General features: G+C 36.2%; 1 protein-coding gene across 1 annotated transcript in view; it reads right to left on the bottom strand.

Annotated features, from left to right (window-relative positions):
• LOC306855938 (follistatin-related protein 4-like) overlaps positions 1-9,996 on the bottom strand; it is a 195,764-nt gene extending 185,768 nt beyond the window's left edge. Inside the window, exons 1-2 of the mRNA XM_079394909.1 lie at positions 9,864-9,996; positions 3,250-3,382 (exon numbers count right to left, since the gene is read on the bottom strand). Coding sequence (XP_079251035.1) covers positions 3,250-3,372 — 123 coding nt within the window. The 5' untranslated portion in view covers positions 3,373-3,382; positions 9,864-9,996. The remainder of the gene's footprint in view (positions 1-3,249; positions 3,383-9,863) is intronic.
• Positions 9,997-20,227: the final 10,231 nt, after the last annotated feature.

Raw genomic sequence — 20,227 nt, 5'->3', positions numbered from 1 at the left:
ACCGTTGGAATCCTCCTCATACAATAAAAATAAAACAAATAAACAAAATAAAACTTAATAAACAGTTGTTAACAAAAAAACATTTTGAATTAATAAATTAAAGTAGGACAGTACAATTAAATCAAATGGTGATATGGTCACGTGGCTTGGTCCATTAATCCGCGTGCGAGCTCTGAAACATTGCGCTGTTTTGTCCCACTTTCAGTGCATTTGACTTCCCATATGTATGGCTGAACACCGGTTCGCTCGCTCTCAGTTACGTTGCTTCTGTTTATTGCTGCAGATATGCAATGCAGTGAGAGACACGTATACGCAACGCCCTCTTCTGGAGACGGGGCGGGAATATGCAGCTCATTTGCATTAAAGCTATACACTCCAAATCAGCTCGTTTTTAGACACACCCCAAAAATTATATTTTCCAGCTGTTATAATAAATTATCTGTTGGGAATTTTGGGCTGAAACTTCACAGACACATTCTGGGGACACCCAAGGCCAATATTACATCTTGTAAAAAGGAGCATAATAGTTGCCCTTTAATAGGGCCCTAAAAATAGATTTTGTTACATTTACTTATAAATTGCTGTTAAATAAATTGTAAAAGTTTCAAGATTTCAAATAATTAGACATGCTTTTTGATTAATAAAATAGAATTTAACCATTAAATCAGAGTCCAGATTTTTTTTTTTTAAAAGGAATCCAGAAAAATTAATGGGGAAAAAATGGAATTTGGAAAACAAAATAAAACAAATTCATAGGGCCCTACCTTACAGTAAGGTATTACTTTTTGATGTAACGCAGTAGTGTAAGGCATTACTAATACATTTTCAGTAATATTTTACTTGGTACATGTTCAGAAACGCTTGCATTACAACACACTTTCAGCCCCCAATGTTTTTTTATTTATTTATTTTATTTTATTTAAAGTCGGGCTCTAACTTTTTTACGTCCCTAGACCCGGGCTTCGGGCCAATATTCACGTTATAGTTCAGACGAGGGCCGGTCCTCGGGCCTGTTTTAGGCTTCTTCTTATCTTTATATTTTAGACATCCATCAATTATTGATGAAAAAAAATTGCCACGCTGCTGGAAACAACATGAGTCTGTGCTGCTGCGACTGTCAAGAGCGGCTCGACGGTGTTTAGTGTCCCGCAGCAGCAGCGAGCCGTCAGCGCAGATGAAGAGTTCTGCTTCAAATACACACAATAAAACAAAATCCCCAGCAAAAGTAATTACCATGAATGTGTCCGGGGGAAATAGTAAGGATTCGCCATCTCCTCGTTAGACGCGCCTTTAGAGAGAAGTGCATCTTCACGGATAACGATTGTATTAAATAGTTTTTGTTTTCATTTTTATCTATTTCATTAAGTATTAATTTAAAGCTTTCTATAGATATATTTATCATGTCTGTGAGGCATGTATTCGCTGACTTTAGGTTCCTTCTTGTGAAGCGCTCCTGTTCAAGATAAAAGCACGACGTTTTGTTGATATTGTGAGTGCACACAAATAAAAGTAGACCCTTTACAGTTACGAATGATGTATTACTCTTACCTTTCTGAGCAAAAATTATGGCGTAAGTTGTTTCTATTGAAAAGAAATGTGATTGATTGCTCTGTTGCCTCCATGTCCTGCTCTTTAGCTTCCACAAACTACTGGATGCAGTACATTTATCTAGGTTTAACGTTTAAACATTGTTATATGCTTGAACTGTTTTAGTATATCTATAGATTTTATTTTAGGCAAGTCATGATGATTTGAGAAGGCTAAATTGATCAAACATAAGCTGTGATCAGCCTGCCGGTCTGCCGCTGGCCGCTTGGTCATTACTTTAAGAAAGAAAAAATTAATTTAATGAACAAAAAATGCTCCAAACGTTTTTTCTAAATGAACTTAATAAAAAGCCGGGACTAAATATAAACACTTTGCCATTAGGGCAGGGTTCTAGTACATTTTGTCATTTTAGAAGTTCTACTTCTGTAGATATTTTGGTGAAAGTAACTCAAAAGTAATACAGGAGTCATGTAACGCATTACAATTCTGAGACAGTAATATTGTAAGGTAAGGAATTACTTTTAAATAACAGTAACAAGTAATCTGTAATGTATTACAGTTTGGAAGTAACTTGCACAACACTGGTCCTGAGTTGCTGCGCTGGTGTTTAGCTATGCCTCTTGTCTTTGTCTTACAGCACTGAGAAGTGATTAGCGATAAAAGTCCCAGCAGGCCTCACAATGACGCCCAGTATTCGGTGTGTGCTTGAAGACAAGGATATACTCCTCAAGATCTCATCTGGGACAAACAATTCCTACCACTACATCTACATTAGACATGACATTTTCAGACTGAAGAGGCTCATTAGGAGCTTTATTAGCCCTTCAAAGATGCTGAAAATTGTTGTCGAGCATTAACCGTCCTGCATCATTTGATGAAATATCAATGCTGTTTGTCCTGGAAGCATAGTTTTGCTTAGGGATTAATGGACTACTTTCACAACTACTCCCACATTCTACTTAATACGGTTCATGCATTTCCGGCCGGATGATGCGACGGCAGCCATAGTGCGCCAGAACGCCCACCACACACCAGCTTATTGGTGGAGAGGAGACTGTCAGTAGATATGGGGATTGTAAGGAGGCCATGATGGTCAAAGGCCAATGGGAAAATTTGGGTATGATGTATGTATGATATAAAAAATGGATGTATGATTTATTTATTTATTTATTTATGTTTTAATGCTATATCAGTAACAATGGCTATGTTCATGGCAACATTAAAAATATTATTTCAATAAGTCATTTACAATAATATGGAGGAGGGCTTGTCATACACTATCAAAACATTAAATGTATATCAACATGTATACTGCAATTCAGCCAAAAAATAGAGAGATATAATTTTTTGGCCATATCGCCCAATCCTAATTGAGGCTAGGTTCTCTACTAGACATATTTTTAATTTTATTTCCCATACTACTGTTTCAATTACAAGATATTTAATCAATAAAAAGGGAATGTTGTATATAAAGTATTAAATAAATGTAATATATTTTATGTAAATTAATAAATTATACAAAGGTATATAATAAATTATTTAAAATTGATTCCTCATACACACTTTTAGTTGTGATTCTGCTGAAGCTGATCTAAACTGGCTTGGATTCAGATAGCTTGGTTAAGTCTAAACCTACTCTGAAACATTTTAGCTCTGAGTCCCAGAACATGAACAACAAAAGAAAATGAAACGCACTACTACCTGAAGTCCCTCTTGAAGCTCCTTTGCTGTAGCTCTAGATCCAGGCCTGGCTCGGACTCCATAAGCTAGCCATAGGGAAGATCCGAGCAGGACGGACAAAGCCCAAATGCCCAAGCAGCCCATCAGCGTCAGCCTGTCAAAAGAAGAACGTGTACATGATGAACATCATATACCAGCACTCAAACACTCATCAACACTAGCTCTAATTACAGAAACCCTTCACACTCCCAATGTATCTGATACTGCCACATCCAGTAGAAATTCACATCACTATATTACCGCCAAAAGCATCTCAGTAACCCATTGCTTTAAATGAGAAACCTTTAAAGGACTAGTTCACTTCACCCAAAGGTAAGCATGTGCTGAAAATCTCCTCACCCTCAGACCACCTGAGATGTAGATAACTGTTACTTAATCAGATTTGAAGAAATGTAACATTGCATCACTTGTTCACCAATGGATCCACTGCAGTGAATGGGTGCCGTCAGAATGAGAGTCCAAACAGCTGATAAAAACCTCACAATAATCCACGAGACTCAAGTGCATCAAATCGTGTTAAGAAAAAATATGTTTGCTTGTAAAAAAAAAAAAAAAAACTTTTATTGGACTCTCATTCTGACGGTACCCATTCACAGCAGAGGATCCATTGGTGAGCCAGTGATGAAGTGCTACCTTTCTCCGAATCTGTTCTGTTGAATGAAAATATTTCAGCCAATTTTCATTATTGGGTGAACTACGCCGTACGTCAGCTTAACTTTTAACTTAAAATCAACCAACAAGTAACATGAAGGGCAATGTTATTTGTGTGATCTTAAATCTAATTTTGCTGGCAAAAATGTGGCCATGCTTCTGATGTATTCTGATTATGCATTTAACTATTTGCATGGATCTGTAAAAGGATAGATAGATGGATGGATGGATGGATGGATGGAGCGAGGGAGGGACGGACAGACGGACGGGCAGATAGATAGATAGATAGATAGATAGATAGATAGATAGACAGACAGACAGACAGACAGACGACATTCACATGTTTCTCCTTTTTAGCAAAAAGAAAACATTTTTGTGATGGTTTGTATTTTTTGAGTTCTGTGTGGAACATCAATGCCTGTTTAAGTGATGAACTCCATTACTTGTGTTTGTTTTCAGACATAATAACAGACGTTTTATACTTTTATACTACAACTGTTTGGCCTGTGCTACAAAACTTTCAACCTCTGTTGCACCAGCGCTATGTGCAAAAAACGTTAACGTACAGCCCTGCTTCACATATTTTGCAGATATCCATATTTCGTTATTAGGAGAGTTTTGATGTTGTTATTGACATTAAACGATCATCTGTAACCATCAGATTCATCCGCACAGAATAACGGAGCCAAAGCATAAATCACGTCATGGCCAAAACAATGTTCCTCCGCAAGTAACTTTTAGTTTTGTGGTTCAGCTGCTAGATGGCCAAAAGATAGACTAGACTTCGGTCAGACGAGCCTGTATGCATAAGGGAAATACTGGTGGCCAGTTTTAACAGACAAAGATACAAACTTAAAACTGCATTGCTATACATGCACTGAGGAAAACATGCTGCAAACGTATTAAAAAGCATCTATTAGAGCACCTGACATTGGCAGACCACTAAATTATATGAGTTATATATTTTATTCAAGTCAAAAATATAGCATCACTGAGCCAATCTACATACATCAATTTACACCAACAAATATTTTGTATGGGTTAAATCAGGTAGAAATAACGAAAATATGCTACAGGTTGAATTTGAAATTGAATCAGCTGAGGTAGTCAATATCTGGAGGAGACACAAATCAATAACGAATAGGTGCTGTTTTATTGAATCCATTTAGAGTTGCTGTCTGTTCTAAAAATTTACTGTTAAAAAAAAACAAAAAAACATTTCCTCCCTAACAGTGAGCAAGGTAAGTTATTGAACTAATCACAAGCTCTCAGATGAGGCTGATAACCATCACTGAAATCAGCAACGCTGCATAAAATAATTCAAGAGATAATAGAAATAATACATACAAACAATCATGCATATACGTGTATAAAATAAAACATAACTATACTCCCAAGAGGATGTGTTCTTTTTAGTGAATATACAGAACAAATTAATATAAGAGAAAATCTGAAAATAAATGGGTAGTTGATATGAAATGCTTTTGGGAAGTTAGAATGGTCTGACTCTTAAACAGCATTTTTCTCGGTTATAAGTATTATGCATGTGTTTTAATGAATGCAACTACATGGATATGGAAAACTGTTAAGATATAGGCTACACTTTTCTTCGTGCATCATACATCCCATATACAGACAGCATTCAGCAGCATTTAGAAGCATGCAGACATTGCCGTGGCTTTATCATGAAAACGATAAGGTGATGAAGCGTCATTTCCCACACTAATGCTGAGGAATCTTCTGACAGCAGCAGCTAATGCAGGTGATTTGTATTCTTCTATTCTACCCGTCAAAATAAAGATCTTCATGCATTTCATCTTGAACTGAAGTGAAACATAAGCTGGCAGTTTCAGTCTTAGCAAAACTTTGGATGATCGTTTGGTTACCAGTTTGTGCAATAATAATTACTATATAATAGAAATGTGTTACCAAGATTTAGTTTTGGCCTGTGATTCGAGTTCAAGCCATTGCTTTACTAATGCTGTATTAAGATGATTTATAGTCTAGTCAGGTCAAGTCACCTTTATTTTCATAGTGATAATGCAATCCAGATTGTGTAAAAGCAGCTAATAAACAAGAAAATAGAGGAATTAATTATGAAAAAGCAATTATGGAGAGATTCATATTCTGCTATGAAGGATTTCTAAAAGACTAAAAATAGTGTCATTATTCAGATCAATCAGTTCAGTGTTGGTTCGGTTTAGACAGGGCTGCATGATGAATCATATTTTAAGTTCTGCTTCTCTAGATTTATTAAGCACAATCATCTGCAATATTTGCCTGCTGGTTATTTATCCTGAAACAAGCTTTTTCATTAATCAATACATTTTCTGCCCAGTGTTTTACTTTATCTTCCCTATCTGGCAACCATGTGCACAAGCTCTCTCTGCATTACAGAAAAATGCTGATGAGCTGAAAACGTTCAAACTTCTGGACATTTAGTAGACATTTCGTGTAGGATTTCATATGGGAAGTGCACATGTGCATTTTTTAATGTCTGTAAATTTTGGATGGGAACATGTTTCAGTCTTGTATTGTTATATGTGTGCGTGCGTGCGTGTGTGTGTGTGTGTGTGTGTGTGTGTGCGTGTGTGTGTGTGTGTGTGTAAGTGTAAGTGTTTCATCACAAAAGCGTCAAACTATAAAGAATTGAATGTAAAATGTGACCCTGGACCACAAAAGCAGTCTTAAATCACTGGGATATATTTATAGCAATAGCCAAAAATACATTGAATGGTTCAAAATGTTCCATGAAGATATTTAGTCAATTTCCTACCATAAATATATAAAAACTTAATTTTTGATTAGTAATATGCATTGCTAAGAACTTCATTTGGACAACTTTAAAGGTGATTTTCTCAATGTTTTGATTTTTTTGCTCCCTCAGATTCCAGATTTTCAAATAGTTGTATCTCAGCCAAATATTGTCCTATCATAACAAACCATACATCAATGGAACGCTTATTTATTCAGCTTTCAGATCATAAAAAAATGTACCCTTATGTCTGGTTTTGTGGTCCAGGGTCACAAATGTTAACAGTAAATATATTTAATCAATGTGATTTATTATAAATATAATAACATCCACCAAGAAATTCAATATTCTACGAACTGATGCATAAGCCATTAGTTTTCTTTACATATGAATCCTGATGATATCACATCAGTTAATCTGTAGGTTGGTTAATCTGTGCGATCCTAAATGTTTAGTTATCAGTTGTTCATGCATGGAGAACTAGTACAGCTTACAATATTATACTCAGCTAAAATTGGGTAATGACATAAAATTATTCTGTGTTGTGCTAATTATATCTGGCTTTACATGAACAAACATCTCATGTAAAATGACAACAGCAGTGACAACAGATGATTTCACAAGCTAAGGCTGCTCGGTGTGAATATTACCAACACAATTAATGTCTATTACCAAACAAGAGAAATATTTAAATGCTTTACTGATATAAACTGGATGAAGAGGAAATTTGGAAATAACACTAGTCTTTTCACGTAGCTCCACTGCAATAAGAAAGACTCGTTAGCTGTTACGGTTCATCTACGGTTTATCTAGGCTTTGCAGAAGAGGTAAACACAGATTGTGAACGAAAAAAAAAAAAAAAAGCTCCACAATATTTGTGTAAGAAAGACCACGGATCCAAACAAACATCTTCAAATATTGCAGCAGGAACGTGAATAGCATTATAAAAGTTAAAAATAACTTGTGTGACATTTTCAAGAGCTTCCTGTTGGATTGCAGATTACACGTTGAACCGCAGCTGAGTAATTCTCAATACGGATTGAAACAAGTGATGAACTGGGACTGGGAATAACAATCCGGCACTCTGTATGACTGCATCACAATGATGCTATATTCTTCTGCTTGAGATTATTCACCTACATGCACTAGATCACATCTTTGAATCAAACAGAAATATCACACCATCCCCGTGCCTCTATTATCAGTTCATATGAGTGTGTAATCGACTCGGATGCTCTACAGCTGCGGGTCGCAGGTCTGTTCTGATATGGTTTTGACAGCAGGGAACACAAAGCCAAACAACTGCTAGGCTTATCACAATTTATTAAGGATGGGAATAAAATAAAATAAAAATGAGAGGAAAACGTTTGCATACAATCAAGCTCTACAGCACATTTGGGCAAGCAAACTACACAGATGTCTACATGGACAGGTTGTGTGACACCCTTATCCTCAAAAAACATGAACAAAAACACACAAAGTAAAAGAAAATACAACCCAGGTCAAATTTTTGCTCTTGTTCACGTACGTACAAAACTTTTAAGTCATGTTCTTGGTAATATCATATGTAATATGATATGATATCATATTACTTTTGTAGCATAAACCATATTGGTTTAGTTCAGTGTAAAGTCTGAGTCCTGAAGCTGAAGCGAATGTCCCAACACAACACAGTTTCAGAAGCAATACATACAGTACTATGGGTAATAATAGCATTGAATTTCGTATAACAATAAAATAAAAATCACAATAAAATCTAGTGAGACATTTCATTAGCTCTTATGCCAAACGTACACTGTCTTTCTTCCGATACACACTTGCTGTAAAAATGTTTTTCTCTTAAATTTATGGCAAAAACTGGCAGCTGCCCCGGAACATTACATTACAAAATACAATGATGATTTTACACACATTTTAGAGCCTGAAATTATGTAACGTTAATATACCAACCTATCTGAGCTGTTAAAATCTGTAATAATAACAGATACACAATACAGCGGAACGCAACATAATGACTTCAATTTCACCAAAAGTGACCTCCAGTAACCGTCTGTGACTAATAATAACATAAAGACAGAGGAAAGTGTCACCCACACAAACACAAAACACCATCATGCTAGCTCAAATACTGATGCATGCTATAAAAATGTAATAAACTAACATAAATAACACATTGCAGATGTGATGGTTTGCATGCAGGGAGTTCTGGGAATGACCAGAATTTATCCAAGAATTAGAAGGAGATTCATACCTTTTACTTACAGCAACTCTTCAACAATATTCTGCATGTATCAAATATGTTACCGTTCAACCAATTAAATGTTTTTACAGTACACTTTTACGTTCTCTTCTGTTACAATAAGGTTTCACGGTGTGCATCATCTTTTCAGTCACAAAGTTATGTGATTGCACATGTATACGTTTAAAAAGGATGTTAAAAACAACACAGCCTGTGCTGTTTCTTAACACACCTCTGTCTAGTTAAGGACAACACATTGTGTGCTACTTTCAACTCAATGTGTTATTCCTACTAATTTTCTACAAACTAATGTTAGACAATTTGTGTCAAGTATGTACTCAAAATAACACATAACGTTTTAAAACAGTCAACACAACAAATGAAAAAAGGATTGATTATATTGCTAGAAATATATCTAGGCTATATATAATAAACTATTATAATGTTTTATGGCTATGAATAATGCGATAAAACAATGAAATAAAAAGCTTACTCTATAAGAATAAATTAAGGTAAATTCTGATTAAACATGAGCTGTAATAAAACTTGGTCCGATCAAATGTCTGGTGTGCTGCTGATGGTCTGAGCCTGGAATCTAGCCGCTGTGTGAGAGTTTGAGTCAGATGCACTAATCATCTCGGCTGTACCGTGAACCCAGTGCTCGCGCAGCTGCCTAACCAGACCTCATGTTTAGGCATCAGAGCCGGTGCGAACGATGCCCACAGCCGCCCAGAAGTACTGTCTAGGTAGGCAATGACACATAAACGCTGACTGCACAAACCAAGAGTCCAGTAAAAACTCCTGTTGAGGTACTCGATACAAACAAACGGCGTAAAGCATGTCTAGTTCGGACGCAGAGCGCGATGGAGACGGAAAGCCGCTGGCGCTCTCCGCGACGCAGCGCAGAATGAAGTGACTGTAGCTCGTTACCTGTCGTGTTCCTGCGCGGAGACGGAAATGCTGCGTGAAATGCGCGTTATAGGTGTCCAGAGACTCACAGACCCTCACAGTCCAGGTGAAAGGAAGAACAGACCCGCTCTCACTCCATCCTTCAACTGAGAGTGACCCGCTATTCCAGCTCACCCTATTTCAGCTGCTCTCTCTCTCTCTCTTACACACACACACACACACACTGCCTGCGACGTCACACAGCGCATATATATATTTATAACACACACACTGCTTTTGAGAAGATCCCCGTGTCTGTTGCCCTGCTGTCACACTCGCACGCACACACACAGGAGTGTGCATGTTTATGTGGTTTATGAGGACACAAATTTGTATAATGACATGGGTATGACAGAGGTATTACAACATGAAGGTGGTTTATGAGGACACTGTCTATGTCCCTGTAATTCAAAAGGCTTAAAAACGTACTAAATGGTGTTTTTTGAAAATCTAAAACTGCACAAAGTCTCCTGTGAGGGCTAAGTTTAGGTGTAGGGTTGGTGTAGGGCAATAGCACACACAGTTTGTTCAGTATAAAAACCATTACGCCTATGGAGAGTCCCCATAAACCACATAAACCAACGTGTGTGTGTGTGTGTGTGTGTGTGTTTGTGTGTATGTGTGTGCGTGTGTGTGTGTGTTTATGTGGTTTATGAGGACACAAATTTGTATAATGACATGGGTATGACAGAGGTATTACAACATGAAGGTGGTTTATGAGGACACTGTCTATGTCCCTGTAATTCAAAAGGCTTAAAAACGTACTAAATGGTGTTTTTTGAAAATCTAAAACTGCACAAAGTCTCCTGTGAGGGCTAAGTTTAGGTGTAGGGTTGGTGTAGGGCAATAGCACACACAGTTTGTTCAGTATAAAACCCATTACGCCTATGGAGAGTCCCCATAAACCACATAAACCAACATGTGCGTGTGTGTGTGTGTGTGTGTGTGTGTGTGTATGTGTGTGCGTGTGTGTGTGTGTTTATGTGGTTTATGAGGACAAAAATTTGTATAATGACATGGGTATGACAGAGGTATTACAATATGAAGGTGGTTTATGAGGACACTGCCTATGTCCCCGTAATTCAAAAGGCTTAAAAAACATACTAAATGGTGTTTTTTTGAAAATCTAAAAATGCACAAAGTCTCCTGTGAGGGCTAAGTTTAGGTGTAGGGTTGGTGTAGGGCAATAGCACACACAGTTTGTTCAGTATAAAACCCATTACGCCTATGGAGAGTCCCCATAAACCACATAAACCAACATGTGCGTGTGTGTGTGTGTGTGTGTGTGTGTATGTGTGTGCGTGTGTGTGTGTGTTTATGTGGTTTATGAGGACAAAAATTTGTATAATGACATGGGTATGACAGAGGTATTACAATATGAAGGTGGTTTATGAGGACACTGCCTATGTCCCCGTAATTCAAAAGGCTTAAAAAACATACTAAATGGTGTTTTTTTGAAAATCTAAAAATGCACAAAGTCTCCTGTGAGGGCTAAGTTTAGATGTAGGGTTGGTGTAGGGCAATAGCACACACAGTTTGTTCAGTATAATAACCATTACGCCTATGGAGAGTCCCCGTAAACCACAAAAACCAACATGTGTGTGTGTGTGTGTGTGTGAACAGAAACACTTGACAAGAGACATGCTAGCCTACTACAGAGTCATCACATTAAAGTCACATTTGCAATAGTACTGTATATACACACAGTAAAATAATAATAATAATAATAATAATAATAATAATGAATACAAAAAGCAGTGTTGTGGACCTGAATGTAGCTTTAAATGTAAATGCATCGTATAATGTCCATTTAATAGCAAAATGTAAAAATAATTATGAAAAAAGGGAAAAATGTTGCCCAAAAGAAACTGTACTTTCTATAATTTGTATAAAATTATTGTATATAAATCGCAAATGACAACTTGAAACTTGTTTAAAAAAAAAAAAAAGTTCAAATTCATTATAAACTTTATAAAGGCTTTTAATGATAACATTTAAAAGTGAAAACAATCATGAAATACACAAATACAAAATATTTTAAAAATAAAAAATAAATTTAAAAAAAGTGTAAACAATCTTGGTAATATTTTACAATAAGGTCCTATTAGTTAAGATACGTTAATGCATTAACTAACATAACAAAGATCAATACATTTGTTACAGTATTTATTAATCTTTGCTAATGTTAAATAATAAAAATAGCACTTAGTGTTTAGTTTATGTCAGCTCAGGTCGAATAAATAATATTTACAGACACGACTTTTGATCTTAAACATGAATTAGTAAGTTTTGAAATTGACATGAACTAAGATTAATAAATGCTTTATTTTCATGTTAAATAATGTAATTAACTAATGTTCGCTAATGGAACCGTATTGTAAAGTGTTAACAAAATCATACATTATATATAAAACATAAACTTTCCCTTGAGCTAATATTTATGATTTTTTTTTTTTTTTTTTTTTTTTTTTTTTTTTTGTTGTTCTGGGAACAAAGTCATTTTATAATGAATTTGAAGTGAATTTTGAAGGTTGAACTATTTATGTCAGTATGGTTTTGTCCTGTTCACTTGTTTGCCAACAGTAATAAAAATATGATAAACTTTAGATTGAAGGATAGAATTCCCCAAAATTATATTAATTTAAGAGGCTTTTGTAACGTGGTGTTTGAAATTATCCACTGCTAGAAAAAAAACAAGCTTTTGTATAATTAGACTTTTGACTAAAATCTGTATAGTAACTGAGATATATAGCCCTTGTGACAACAAACCCTGGTGCCTCCTACATCCACTAGCAGACCACAGAGGGGGGAAAAAGCATCATTTCACAGAAATCAAATCATTTGAAGTAATGGCACAAAGAAATAACCGTACAAAGAGGTGCAGTATACGATAAATAAAATATTTTTAAAAGCCTTTGCGAGCATATGCAACAGAAGAGTGTCCCTGTAAGACTGTGTCTCCTCCGTTTCAAAGGCAGAGAGGAGGTGATACAGTAACAGGGGATAATACGGGTGAGCCATCAAAGTTGCATGTGCGCCTGAAATATTCATGCCCACTGTAAGATTCATCACAAAAGAGAAAAGAGCTTTATTAGTGCAGCAGCCAATTGATTCCATGCAATACCGCAAAACGGCAAAGCGACTGATGCAAGTGACAGGTCGCACTGTTTGTTTCAACAACACATGAAGGGAGCTTAATTAACAGAGTGGCTTGAGAACGCTCTGTTCTAATTACAGCTGTCAAAAAAATAGCATTAATAACCTATTAACAAACAAAAATAATCCTTAACGGATCAATAGTTCTGGATACAAAGGAAATGTACACTGCCATTCAAAAGTTCGGGATCAGCAAGATGTTTAAAGTTTTTTAAAGAAGTCTTTTCTGCTCATCAAGGCTGCATTTATTTGATCAAAAATACAGAAAAAAATGATATTGTGAAATAGTATTACAATTTTAATATATTATTTTAATATACTTCAAAATATAATTTATTTCTGTGATGCAAAGCCGAATTTTCATCAGCCATTATTGCAGTCTTTAGTGTCCCTTCATCCTTCAGAAAAATATGCTGATTTATTATCAATAACGCAATTAACGCTTCCTCCAGTGAAAAAGTAATCTGGTCTGAATCAGGAGAGAAATATGTGCAGATTAAGTACAGTTTACAAACTGAAACAGTGGATTTTTATGTGAGAGGACAACAGGGGATGGACATTTTCACTGGAGGAAGCATTATTATGGATGCGTATTTTGGCGAGAAGTCACAGTTTCAAGTTAAAACGTCTTAATGGATTTGTTACTCACAAACAGAGACTTTGGCTTCACAAAATGTTAATTGATGGACTGGAGTGGAGTGGATTACTTCTGGATTATGGTGATATTTTTATCAGATGTTTGGACTCTCATTCTGACGGCACCCATTCACTGCAGAGAATCCACTGGTGAGCAAGTGATGGAATGCTAAATTTCTCCAATTTTTCTCCCATAAAGAAACTAACTTCTTTATATCTTGGAAGACCTGAGGGGAGCAAATGGGCTCAAGATCACAGTAGTTAGTAGTCATAGGCTCACTGTAGCCTAAACAATTTTCCCAAAAAATACACCCAGAAAGAGAGGTTAAATTTAGTCCTTGCTCACGCTATTGCTCAAGCCGAAAAAGTAGATTATAGCACATATGGGGTCAAACAACCATGTAAGGGCTCACAAAAACCCTGATATTCAATATATTTGATTTACGCAAAAGGAGTATTTCTTGTGCTATCTTGTAACCAAAATTCCGCTTGGGGAAGACACCACACATCATCGAGCTCAAGATGATCTGTTCGCTAATGGAATGACTGTCAGATTGACAAGATGAACCAAAACATCTCTTTTGCAACGTCTTAAAGTCCTGATAGTTCTTTGAAATTTCCAAAAAAACCAAGGATTAATGTGCTTATCATCCGAAAAACTTTCACAGATCAAGGCTCTTCTGTTAGTCAACAGCTGTTCAAGGTGTACGAGTTAAACCTTTTGATATGCTCTTTGAATTGAACAAAATTTCTCCAAGTTACAAGAGTTACTTGCTGATGAGAAACACCTGCCTGCGCTGACAATCCTGTCCTCGGCATTACTTGACAAGGCTTTTTTTCTTATAACTTTCAGCCTCTTGCCCCAAAACTTTCCTGATGAATTTTCTCGTAGGTTTCACACTCATCTGAAGCGCTGTTTTGACAACACTGAAACACTGATTGCTGCAAACCTAACATCTCTAGATATGAAAGGAGGCACCTTTAAAGCAATCCGAATAAAGGAGTATATGATAGAGGCAACTTGGCAATAGAAAATGTATGAAGTCTGATCGGTGAATAATTTGAAGCGGATAAACGGTGGTGGGATGGTTGCCCTCTGAGTTTTAAAATGTTAGCATTTGTGACCCCCATTCCTTGAGTTGAAGGGTTTACACTTAACAGCAGGGTTGGGGAAGTTACTTTTAAAAGTAATGGATTACAATATTGTGTTACTCAATAAAAAAGTAACAGTCCCACTTTATATTAGGTGGACTTAAATACTATGTACTTACATCAAAAGAGAAGTACTTGTTGTGTTCATATTGTATTGAAACACTTTTGCTGCTATTGAGGTGGGATGCGGGTAAGGTTAGGGACAGCTTTGGTGGTATGGGTAGGTTTAAGGGTGATTTAAAGTGTAAGGGATGGGTCAACAGTGCAACTATAAATGTAATTACAGAAATTACTTAGTGTACATGCATGTATTTAAAAAATATATATAATTACAATGTAAAAACGTATATGTACTCAATTAGTGCATTGTATCAAATTATTAATTTCTATGTAAGTACATCGTGGTTAAGGTCACCTAATATAAAGTGGGACCAAAGTAACTAATTGTGTTAGTTACTTTCTACAGGAAGTAATGCATTAAGTTACTTTTGCGTTACTTATTATATATAAGTATATTATATATATATATATATATATATATAATCCTGACACCGATTGTTGCTGCCACCAGCGTCGTGTCCTGGAGACTCTGTGTTTCGTTGTGAAAGTGAAAGTACTTTGTTTGGGCTTCCAAAAGAGGACACAACTAGAAATCAGTGGTTAAGCTGTATTTACAACACTGTTCCAGAACAGTTCAACCCAAATATTAGAGTGTGTGCAGCACATTTTACGGAGGACTATTTCCTGAACCTGGAAGAGCAGCCTACAATGCTGGCTGCACAAAGACTATTTCTATAAAGTGGGGCAATTCCAACTTTGCAAGGACAGTCTGGCACTTCTGACTCACAGCCTGTAAGTACGTTTTCTTATTTAAAGAATTTGCCACTGACGATTCAAACATGAGTTTTGAGCAGTGTAGAGTAGTGCTTGTTGTTTAGCGTTTCTACGATCACAAATGCAGACGTGGTAATGTTTACGCGGCGCGATGCAATTTGACGCGTAAAAAGACAGTATAAGTCATTATAATCAGTAATTATGTCCCCATTGGATGCAACAAATGCCTCGTTTATAATGGGTGTTAATGTTTTTGTGTCGTCGCGCCGGGACATGACATCACAATACGGTAAGGGGCATAACATTTCCATCTCACGCTTGAGATATTCGGCTAATCAGAACGCACTGGATAGCTTGCCAATCAGAGCATGCCTTGCTTCTCAGAACGATGAGCTTTGTAAAAAGCTCCAGTGGATTTAAATAAAGACTGTTAACTATGTCCTCCTTGTTATGTGCATAGTTGTGTACACGTTGTGTGCTTCACTACAACCAACAACTAGTCTTTGAGTAATGCATTACAAGTAATGTGAGCTGTGTAATCCGATTACTTTTCAAGTAACTAGTAAAGTAACATTACTTTTAAATTTACAACAAAATATCTGAGTTACTTTTTCAAATAAACAACGCACGTTTTCCCATTTATTCACTGACAGCTCTCCTGTCTTCGCTTTGAGAGAAATTGTGCACAGGCACTTTCTTCAGCCTGAGGCTTATTAATTTCCCTTTTGGTGTAAATATACCTCTTGGTTTTTTGTTATTAAAAAACAAATAAGCAAGCCCAGCCCAGGTGACAAAAAGTAAAGTAACAGATTACTTTCCCTAAAAAGTAACTAATGCAATTAGTTATTTTTTTATGGAGTAACACAATATAACTCTCCCCAACACTGCTATTAACTATGACTTTGCCTCAATAAACTCCTAATTTGCTGCTTATTAATAGTTAGTAAAGTAGTTGTTAATTAAGCAGTGTTGGGGAAAGTTCCTTTTAAAAGTAAAGCTTTACAATATTGTGTTACTCATTTAAAAAAGTAACTTACTGTGTTACTTACAGTAGTTACTTAATGCATTACATTATCTGATTAAGAAAACAGTCCGATTTAAGGGTTAACATGGCTAAAACTGCCAAACAGATTATTTCAGATCCACAGCATCCTTTTCAATCGGATCAAAATTTAATTCAGATCAGATTGAGGTGTTTATATAAAGGCTTTTTCAGTCTTACTGAGCCATCAATCTGATAATGAAGGAATTATTGGGTTGCATGTTAAGATAGCTAGTGTAGTGTAGGTTATTTATTTATTTTTATTATATACAATTAATATATTGTTTGGGACAGTATAAATAAAGGTATTAAAATAAAGGTTTCGTTTAGTGGCATTTATGGTTCTGCAAATAACCTATAACAGGTTCTTCTTCATGTAATAAAAGGTTCAGTTGCACTTTATTTTAAGGTGTTCTTGTTACAGTGTAATTATATATTTAAGTACTGAGTAATAATAATTAGCTACATGTACTTACTACCTGGTTAGGGTTAGAATTAGGGTTTGGTTTAGCGTTACTTGGATGCAATTATGCATAATGTATTGTTATTATAATAGTAAGTGCATGTAACGTGTAACAAGGACACCTTAAAGGTTACCAAAGGTTCTTTGGTTCCAAAAGTTCTATTATTTTTTAAAAGTTAATTAATTATTAAAAAGGTCTTTTGAGAACAGTTCACTGAATGTTTGTATCATTGTCTGATGAGTAATTATGTAATACTTTGCCAAGGGGTGGAATGAAAATCAGGGTGGGAATTTTTCAGGACATGAATGTGGATGTTAATAAAAGATTTTTGCATCAGAGCTGACCAGTACACATCGAATCTGTGCAACCAACTTGAACTTATTGCAAAATCTGTGTGAGAAAATTGAACAGCTTTAAAATGACTGGATTTTGCCTGTGAAAATTCACAGAGGGCAACTGCTTTAAACGGCTCCTGATTTCTCTAAACTTTGACTTGGATGAACATTGCAAATGACAATGGAAACAGAACTGTGTGTTGAGTTCTCATATGTGAACTCACAGAGGGATGAAATGGATTTGTTTAAATGTTTGGTACAAATGTGCTTCTTTACAAGAAAAAACTGAGCTCCAAAACCGATGTCCCATCAGTCTATCTTCTTGACTATATGACTAAGCAAATATTTGTCTGTCTGCATGTGTGTTAGCACTCTCCTCTCTATAACATGGAGAATCATGCAGAAAATGTCCTGTGGGATGGGTAATCAAAGTGCAGCGGCGGTGCCGGAAAGCTTTAGGATGACATCTCTGAGCATCAGCCCCATCTTCTGATTTGATGCACATTCACAGTCTCTGCTTGATGCTCCTCGTTCCTTTTGTTTCTCTTGCTTTGCCTTTCTGATTTGATGGCTTTTGGACCCCAGATGACGACGAGATGAAAGCAAGGGCCTGATGAAACAAAATCCAGCTCCTGCGGCTCAGTCATACGGATGATATCTCACTGTTATGAGGATCTGCCCTTCTACTGGGCCTGACCTACACGTATAAACAGCCCTAAAGTGCGCTCGCCTTTTCTCGCCATTGCTCTGTTTGCTTATATCTAATCGTCTTATGTCCCCACATCCCTCACATCACCGATTTTCCTTCCCTTGTTCCTCTCAATTTCCCACCATTCCTCCCCGTAGCAGCCATTAACCTAGAAAAGGCTAGCAGCTTCCCAAAATAATCCGATTTCATTATGAACCTCCCTAATGCCACCATAAAGCGTCTTTAGAGGAACATCCATATTTAACACGGTTTTGCATGACAGTAGATTTGCAGATTCATTAAATGAGGAATAACAGACAGTGTTCCTGTTTTTAAAGTTAATGTACGGTGACCTCAAAGTAAACAATTTAATGTCACATATCTCATGCAATTAAAATAAGACTCCTCATTCATTCATCCAGCATCCACAGTTTCCTAGCTAACAAATAGAACATCTGTTATTAAATAGAAAATTATTATTATTATTATTATTATCATCATTATTGTACTAGGCTAATACAGTATAACACAAAGTATGGTGATATAATTATATTAAATTGCATGCATTAACAGAGAGAGTGTGTGAGAGAGAGAGAGAGAGAGAGAGAGAGAGAGAGAGAGAGAGGAGAGGAGAGAGAGAGAGAGAGAGAGAGAGAGAGAGAGAGAGAGAGAGAGAGAGAGAGAGAGAGAGAGAGAGAGAGAGAGAGAGAGAGAGAGATCAATGTTTTCTAAACTAGATATTAAAACTCTAAGTCCGTTATTGAATAGACTGGGACTACAAATCTACCCAGGACCATATGAAATGCTTTTGTTTACACATGGTCTATCATTTTTAGGTAGGAACATGTAAAGTAAGTCAAAAATTATATAAAATAAACTATTTAAGACAGGATTTTGACATGAAGGTTCATCAACTAAACTTCATGAGGGAACTGCAGCGCGTTTGTGAGTTAATAAAAAGCTAATTATTAATTAAATCATTAAAAAAAATTAAAATACAATAAACAGTTTTAAAACAAAAACAATCAAACCGCCATCTTTTATAAGTCAAATCTCAATCTGCATGTTTGCAGCCGGTGCAGATCACAGAGAATTGCAGTTAATTGCTAATTGCCATGATGTTGTGTGTCAGTATAAGATTAATAAATAGTTGCATTTACATTCTCTGTATTTATTGGAGACTACATCTAATTAGTGTTGGTGAGCACGACCATGCCTATGTAAAGAGAGATTCACATGTAATGCACAACATAATGCTTGTGTCATTATTACGCCAAAGAAAATTCACCCAATGATCTATCGCATGACAGATCACATCACACTGAGCTTAAGATGTACCAGCCCTGAATGTAAATAGAAAATAAAGGTTAGCTATTATTAATTTTAAAGACCTCACTAACCCAGAAAAGGAGAATGTTTTCTATTAGACACAGAGCATTGAACATATAGCACCATATTTCATACTGAATGCTATTATGAGCTCCATTATGAGATCTTCCTGGCAGTAGGACGAACACTGAGTCAAATATTATGCCCTATACAAAACGTAAACTGTGGAGGATTATTAAAACTCCTTAAAGGGATAGTTGACCCAAAAATGAAATTGTGTCATCATTTACTCACCCTCAGACCTGAAGGAGTTTGTTTCTTCTGTTGAACACAAAAGTTGTTCAGTTGGTCCCCACTGACTTTCATAGTATGGAAGAAAATATGGAAGTCAATGTTTTGTTACCAACATTATTCAAAATATCTTATTTTTTGCTTAACGGAAGAAACTCAATATAGGTTTAGAAAATTTGAGGGATGGTTTGAAATTTGTTTCTCAAATACGATCAGTTTTACCAGGGATGACCTGCTGAACATTCACCACACCACAAAATCTTTTATTTTGACTATTCGGACGTTTTGCTGGACATTGTAGTTGGCGGAGCCGTAGCTCTGGTCAAACGCTACAGGAGGCGCAGATGGGGGAAGAGAGCTTTAGAACGGCGTTGCCTAGCATCCATCTGGCGAATCTCCGCTCTCTACCCAACAATTCG

The sequence above is a fragment of the Barbus barbus genome (genome assembly GCF_936440315.1).
Source record: "Barbus barbus genome assembly, chromosome: 36".
Lineage (NCBI taxonomy): Eukaryota > Metazoa > Chordata > Actinopteri > Cypriniformes > Cyprinidae > Barbus > Barbus barbus.
The sequence above is the reverse complement of the archived record's forward strand: the minus strand, read 5'-3'. Positions and strand labels throughout refer to the sequence as shown.